Source organism: Atta colombica, unplaced genomic scaffold (genome assembly GCF_001594045.1).
Source record: "Atta colombica isolate Treedump-2 unplaced genomic scaffold, Acol1.0 scaffold205, whole genome shotgun sequence".
Lineage (NCBI taxonomy): Eukaryota > Metazoa > Arthropoda > Insecta > Hymenoptera > Formicidae > Atta > Atta colombica.
The window spans coordinates 1026171-1034038 of record NW_017259300.1 but is presented as its reverse complement, the minus strand read 5'-3'; the positions used below and the strand labels follow the sequence as shown (position 1 = coordinate 1034038).

The window sequence follows — 7868 nt, the reverse complement described above, 5'->3', positions numbered from 1 at the left end:
GTGAATACAAAAAATATTCGTACAGAGAAAATATTTTTTAAAAGGCTTTATTTAAAAAAAATAAATATTATCCAGCAAAAAATGAATCATCGAATTGATGTCAAATCGATATAAATTCGATGATTTTTAACACCAATTAACGATCATTTTTTATGTAGGATAATTAACAATTTATTGATAAAGAATAAAATAGACTATATGTTTCTTAAAATTATGTATACCAAAATGATATGTATTAATTATACAAAATATATCATCCGAAAAATAAGCGGAAATTAAAAATTGTATTGTTTGAATGCTCAAAAAAAAGTATTCGTACAGACAAGAAATTTAGCTTCTAAAATCAGGAATACATGCTAAGCTCGTTTATTAATATTAGAACAGAATGTATTCATTATATAAAATTGCTAATTAATGTTTATTTTCTAAATAAGGCTTTTTTTATAACAAATTTCCTTGTACAAATACTTTTTGCTCTGACTGTATATACAATTAATTAACAGTACGGAGTACATGACTACAGCTTTTAATCGCCAACTCGCGCGAAATGTCAAAAACCAAGAATAAAAAATGCGTATTCGACGGTCTGACGTAATTAAATTCGAGCGTAAATCCTTTTAAGACGACTCATACGGAGGCAGGAGATCCCTCATCCGCGTGACGGGAATAATAGGGGTCATCGCGACGACGCGACACGATACGACGTACGGTGTACACGTGTACGCAAATACGCATGTAACCATATCTCTCACGTGGCTTCGCCTTTTCGCGAACGCGTCATTGGATAGCCAGAATAGCCTCCGACGAGCAACAACGATAACTATGATAAGAGCAGATAAGAGTTGTTGTCATGTGCTAGCATTCGAATGACAACGTCAGCTCGGTTGGAATCTTTGGCACTCGCGGTGAATTCTTGGCACGTGGAGTCACGGTGGAATCGTGGCTGATCCGCTGATCGTGGCAACGACGGCTGTGTAGTGGTGGTGGCGGTGATGGTGGCGGTTGTAGTCGCGGTGGTATGAATACTTGATTTCGGGAAATTAATGTCGCACGACATTGGAAGAAGAGAGAGACCGCCGAAGAGAAATCGAGCGAGGCCAGGGAGAAGGTGAAAGTGAACCTCTGTCCGCGACCGTGGTGGCAGACGGCGCATAACCTAAAAATAAAATATCTCTCTCTCTCTCTCTCTCTTTCTCTCCCACTCATTTGCTCACTCACATCTACGTCCGACGTCCGTCGTCTATCCGCAGCGTCCGCTGCCGTGTGTGGTCGCGCGCGCAGTAACGTCTTGCGTATCGCTCGTGAACCGTTGTGCGCGGCCCGCCGTAACCCTGTCGCGAAATCGCCCCGTTGTGATATTCGGAGTGCCCGCTCGTCGTACTCGCGTACACCCGCATCTATCACACGCTGCTCCTGGGACAAATCCGCGTCGACATGACCGCGCCAAGACGGCCGCGGAGGTACTCGCTGGGGGACGAATGACTTCACGGAAAAGCCGCCGGCAACGTATGAAGAATATGGATACCACGAGCAACGAATCGGTGGGGGATCAGACCTTCCCCGACAGCACAGTGCCGCGGAAGTCCTGGTCCGAGCTCCGCGCCGTCGTCAGCGATCTCAGGAGGAAACTGTCGGGGGTATCAGCTGGATCTGTGCCGAGTTCCATAACTTTCCGATCACTCCCAGATGGCCGGTGAGGAAAACATGTTCATTTACATCAATACAATATCTTCAAGTTCGCTCATTATCTGATCAAAAGATTAATAATGCTCCACTCCCCTTTTGTAGGACTAGAATCTATTTTCTTAGCACACCAAGTAATGGTTGGGAGACCACTCTTCTGTATGTGGACATTGCACACGCGGATCATGCTAATGGCTACCGATTGCATTGGCAATCTGTCATAGAAGCGAATTTCCAAAGGTAAAAACATCACTACAGAGTGATTTAGTAATATCATTGCTCGAGTGAATCGTTCAATGTGATATTGTATTGATCCAAAAGCATCTAGATCAATTATACGATGATTTTAGTGTATCAAGTGTGAATAGACTGTCGAAGGAGGAACAATTATTATGGGAAAGGAAGAGACTTGCTACGTGGGGTATAACTAGTTATGAGATTCACGCGGAAAGTGGAAAATTAGTCTTTCCAGCTGCTAGCAGCCTTTATCAATGTGTGGATACTGGATTTATGGTAATATCCACGTATTATTGTGAATTAATGAAAAAAAATATTGAATCTATATGTTTTTCTATCAGCCTGGACCTCTTTTTCCATCTGAAATCAGGATGTCGACGACCGGTGCGAAACTATGTCCTCAGATCTGTCCCTGGAACAATGCTTTGATCGCTCATACATGTTCGGGAGATTTGTATCTGTCTCATAGCATCACAGGTTCTTCAGTTCGGTTAACTCATGCTAGGAAAGGAGGTAGAAGTCTCGTAGATGATCCACTCACCGCCGGTACCCCTTCTTACGTCATGCAGGAGGAATTTACAAGGTTGAATTATTTGCTGTTGAATATTATATACTAAAATATTATATACTAAATATTATATACTAAAAAAATGCAAAAATAAAAATATCTGTTCTATCATAGGTATATTGGCTACTGGTGGCAGCCGAAGTCCATGTTTGATGGAATCTATAGGATAGTGTATGAAGAAGTAGACGAGAGTGATGTTAAGATATATTGTTTCCCCTCGTCAAATTCCGATGAAGTAGATGAATTTAGATTTCCTAGAGCCGGTATGCCCAATGCTAGAAGTAACTTGAAAATGGTGCAGTTCCGTCTAACAGAATCATTACATATTGTCGATATCGAAATATTGGAGCTCCAATATCCTCTTCACATTATGTTTCCATGGATGGAATACATGGTGCGAGTTGGATGGACTCCGGATGCTCAATAGTAAGTTCGAGGTGAAACTAAAATATACAAGATCTTGTATTAGTATGAATCAATAATGTTACTTTGTTTATATAGCGTCTGGGTGCAACTACTGGACAGAAAACAACAGAAACTCGAATTGATCTTATTGTCGATAGACAACTTTTGTGAACCACCGCCGAATACGTATAATACGGAAAATCATTTCACACCCACATCAGCGAGCGTTCAAGTAATATACTCTGAACAGAGCCCAATTTGGATTAACGTAAACGACCTATTATACTTTTTAAAGTCGGACGATGCGAATGAAGTCAAATTTATCTGGGGGAGCGAAGAATCCGAGTTCCGACACTTGTATCTTATAACATCCAGTATAGCAGGTTTGTAACAATACATTTCAATAGTAACGTCATTGCTCGACGCATTTTTTTTTACATATGTTTAAAATATATAGGCTTAAGTAATGGAGTGGAAGAACCTTTAGATAGAATGGACAGTATATTTCTTCGACCACGTATTACTTCCAAAATAGCTCTGACGCAGGGTGATTATGAAGTACTAGGGAAAAAAATATGGGTCGATGAAGTTAATTCCATTGTCTATTTCTGTGGATTACGTGAAGGACCACTGGAGCAACACGTTTACGCGGTTTCGCTGCGACGGCCATTAGAAATACGGCTACTGACGCGGCCTGGCTATAGTTACAATAGTGTATATTTTAACAAAGAATGTACAATGCTCGTTACTGTTTATAGTTCCATTAAAACGCTGCCTACTTGTCAAGTATGTTCCTTATAATATATTTATACGCTTAATGATATTAGTTTTACACAATCAGTAATTTGCTTCGTCAATTTTGCAGGTATTTAAAATATCACAAACTGATTGGACAGTGGAGAGCATATCGCTCACACCCGTAGGCTATCTCCTAGAACCAGCAGCGCCTGAATCCGAGTTGTTTGCGCCGGAAATCTTCAAGCATAAAATCAAGTCGGGGGATACGGTCTACTCAATGATATTTAAACCTCATAATTTCCAACCTGGAGTCAAATATCCTACGATATTGAATATTTATGGAGGACCTGAAGTACAACTTGTATCAAACACATTTAAAGTAGGTATTCTCCTTTAAAAATATATATACCGCTCAAAAATTTGGTACATCTCTAAATTTTGGAAAAGAAGAAGATTAATTAACTTTATTAATTTAAATAAAAGAAATCTTATTATCGGTCAAAGCGAATCTTATAATTGGTGCTTAAATATTTCAGTATGAATTTATATACTTATCCAATTCTATAAATTGCGAGTTAAAATCTTTTTCAATCTTGAAACGCAAATAATGTCATATATTAAATTGGCAAGCAATATTGATATATTATAATAAACTTCTTATAAGAATATTAATTTTATATTAATAAGAATTTAAAAAATTGCGAATAATTTATTGCAAAAAATATGATCTCAGCCGTGATTCGAATCTGAATCTCTCGTATTCCGTGCGGATATCTTTCCAATTCGATTACCGAGGCTTTGGCAATATTTGAATATGTATATAAATTCACACTGAAATATTTAAGCACTAAAATCAGTTTTGATTGAAAAGATTTCTCTTAATTAGATTTATTCTCATCTCTGTTCAATTTTGTATTATGATCGTTTCTAATATTGTAAATGTACAAAAATTTATATTGTTTCAATTATAAATTTTATTCCAATAGTGTACATTCTAAAATAAAAATTAATATTTTCAATAACATAATTATTATACATCTGTAAAAAATCATGTTTTTATTTAACAATTATAGAATGCTCTAAACTTTACCACAGAAGTATAGACCGTAGTTTAAACGATAGTTTTGAATGAAATGTACCTCACATAAAGTAATAAATTTATAAATAACTTATGAAAAAATACTTCACTCTTATGAAAAAGACTTATTAATTATTTAATCTTCTGCAGGGTTTAAGACATTTACGAATGCACATGTTAGCTGCTCAAGGCTATTGCGTCGTTTTAATAGATTCTCGCGGGTCGCAACATAGAGGTCTCATATTCGAGAGCCATTTGCGACGTAGGATGGGAACAGTAGAGCTGAATGATCAAGTTGAAGTATTGAGATGGCTGGCAGAGGCTACTGGATACATAGATCTAAATCGAGTAGCTCTTCATGGTTGGTCTTATGGTGGATACTTAAGTTTAATGGGTTTGATACAGTATCCTGATGTATTCAAGGTGCGCATAAATTAATGTTTATTTTATATTATATTTTCTTAAAACTTGAAGTTTCTTTTAAAAAATGTTCTTATCGCAATTCACAGCTAGCCATTGCTGGTGCTCCAGTTACCTCGTGGAATTTTTATGATACTGGATATACTGAGCGCTACATGGACTTGCCACAAAACAATTCTCACGGTTACATGGCCGGATCGGTCCTGACATATGTAAACAAGTTTCCCGACGAAGAGAATCGTTTGTTGATTATTCACGGTCTCATAGACGAGAATGTACATTTCTATCACACTAGCCAACTGATTAATGCCCTTGTAAAAATTGGTAAACCGTATCAGTTGCAAGTGTACCCTAATGAGAGGCATAGTCTGAGAAGCTTAGATGCCAGCAAACATTACGAAACGACTCTATTATCCTTCTTACAGAATCATTTATGAAGTGACGTTTTGTTTCCTTTTATTTTCGTTTTTTTCTCTCACATTGTTAAATAATTCGAATAATCGTTCCTCGAAGTAAAAATTTGCAATTTTAAGTAACTGCCATTATAATTTATGTACACATTTAAACATAAAATTAAAAAAAAAGAAATATCTTCAGAGATGACAAAATAATGTCAACTAGTTTCTGTATAAAAGTGTGCCTGTATAGGACTTTTAAGATAGTATTACATTTTTTTTTTTATGTAAAGTATCTGCAACAGCACAGTGTGAATATATTGTCATTAATTATCAAGGACGAACTTCTAGCAAGGAATTTATGATATATAACTTTCAAAAAAGTATATATATTGAATATACGATTTTCAACGCCGCTGTCAAGATGCCACAAAACGCGCAATAAGTACATTCGAAGTTTTCTTAATCAGCTATTGTCAAAGCTTATGATCGTGATAATATCGGTTAATTATGACCATTTCTAAGAGAATAGACAATACTCAATTTACTGACAATAGTTAATCAGGAAGACTAATTCCAGTCCAGAAGCGTTTGTGTTTCGCAGTCGTTTCGTAATATAATATTGAACTATTAGACATTAACATACCAATTGTGACCATGTACATATATGGTACGCGAACTCGACACATGTATCCCTTTTATCTTTCTACGAAATGAAAATCCGCGTTTCAGCGAGAAAAGTATTTGCGTTTTTCAGTGTTATGAAATAATCGTATATCCGATGGATAATTATTTGTCAATAAACAAATTCATTATTTTATATTTTTTATAATTATTACTGTAAGCAGTGAATTTTAACTAATGTTATACACAGAGTAATTATGTCATCTAAAACAAGAAATCGTAAAAATTCGATAGAATGTTCAAAAACTAGTGGAAAAAAACACAACAACTATTTATGAGAATTAAATTAGAATTTCATTAGATTTATTTGTATCAAATTTCAGCAAGACATAAACTTAATTTGCTCTACTTAGTTTTGATCTATGTATTGTTAGTTTTACGATTCAAATATTTATAGAGATAACGTATTCTTTTGTCCAACTGTTTCCACTTAGTGGGTCTTGCAATTGGAAATATACCTTTCGCCCACATTTTTTTCTTTCGCAATAAAACTTGAAATTCGTTGCCACTGACACCTCTCAACCATGAGGGTACGTTGTAGAGAATTTTCGTGGGATGTAAGTTATCCGAGCCCAATATGTCAATATAGTCATTCTGACCGAATAGTGCCTTCTTTTCGGACCAAGCGTCCGCTGGTCGATAGATCGGCATCGGGAGTCGTTTAGTGTTGTTCGTATGTGGTAGAACGCCCTTCATATCTATAGGATCTTCATATCCATATCGCCGTATAAGGGGACCTCTTGCTATTTTATCCGCATAATAGCGAAACCGTACTGGTGTCATCTGTGGTGTCCATGCGCTTACGACAGCTCGAACAGAATTCATAACCCAAGACATGGATTCTGAAGAAAAAATGATACATATCGAAAGAATGTATATAAATATATATATGTTTAATCAGATCTTAAATTCATAGCTAATCTTCTTTATGATATATAGATTTTTATTAATATTGATACTGAATGTTATATAATGTGAATTTAACATCAAGCCATCAAGACTTGTTGACACATCCTATTATGTAGACTATGTAGACTTAGACTAAATATATAATAGAAATATGTAATAAATGACATTGTATATAATAAATATATATATACACACACACACACACACACACACACACACACACACACACATACGCATACATATATTGTCTAACAAATAATCCGCAATTTATTTTATAAGCACAGAAAAGATGTGCACATTTTATTCCAATGTATACATGACATAACCTGATTTTTCGCGACAAATTTCTTTATTTTTTTGCGATGCAGACGAAAATATGCTTAAGAAATTATAGATTATTAATTAAATGTTAACAGAAATTACCTTTTTTCAAATGCCACGTGTGTTAGAATTATAAATAGTAATTTATATAAGCACTCGATCATATAATCTCCGTAATTCTCCAACCCAAGTAAAAAGTTAGGTTATGTAGTATTAAATATCAGCTGATTAAAGTGCACGCGCAGTTAAACGCATTTGTGCACCTAATTCAATTCTGCTTTCTTTTCTCCGTTTTTAAAATCTCTAATAAGAATGTGTGCACATTTATAATGTTTTTTCTTTTTTATGCTTTTATCTTTCACCTTTTTCTCATTAATCTTTATTATCAATCTTTTCATTTTAATTATATAAAAAATATAATAATATGAAA

General features: G+C 35.5%; 3 protein-coding genes across 3 annotated transcripts; 1 reads left to right on the top strand and 2 right to left on the bottom strand.

Moving 5' to 3' along the window:
* Positions 1–797: 797 nt before the first annotated feature.
* Positions 798–1471, bottom strand: LOC108687321. Its single transcript, XM_018193018.1, has 2 exons — positions 1219–1471; positions 798–1156 (listed from the first exon to the last, which is right to left on the bottom strand). Coding segments are annotated over exons 1-2 (303 nt in total). The 5' UTR covers positions 1221–1471; the 3' UTR covers positions 798–855.
* A 7-nt stretch (positions 1472–1478) lies between these two features.
* LOC108687320 (dipeptidyl peptidase 9) lies at positions 1479–5611 on the top strand. Its single transcript, XM_018193017.1, has 10 exons — positions 1479–1693; positions 1789–1923; positions 2034–2196; positions 2262–2503; positions 2603–2914; positions 2990–3276; positions 3351–3679; positions 3759–4010; positions 4860–5132; positions 5219–5611. Exons 1-10 carry the CDS (start codon positions 1479–1481, stop codon positions 5564–5566), a joined length of 2556 nt encoding a protein of 851 aa, XP_018048506.1. The 3' UTR covers positions 5567–5611.
* An 870-nt stretch (positions 5612–6481) lies between these two features.
* Positions 6482–7674, bottom strand: LOC108687354 (39S ribosomal protein L51, mitochondrial). Its single transcript, XM_018193064.1, has 2 exons — positions 7541–7674; positions 6482–7050 (listed from the first exon to the last, which is right to left on the bottom strand). Exon 2 carries the CDS (start codon positions 7043–7045, stop codon positions 6569–6571), a length of 477 nt encoding a protein of 158 aa, XP_018048553.1. The 5' UTR covers positions 7046–7050; positions 7541–7674; the 3' UTR covers positions 6482–6568.
* Positions 7675–7868: the final 194 nt, after the last annotated feature.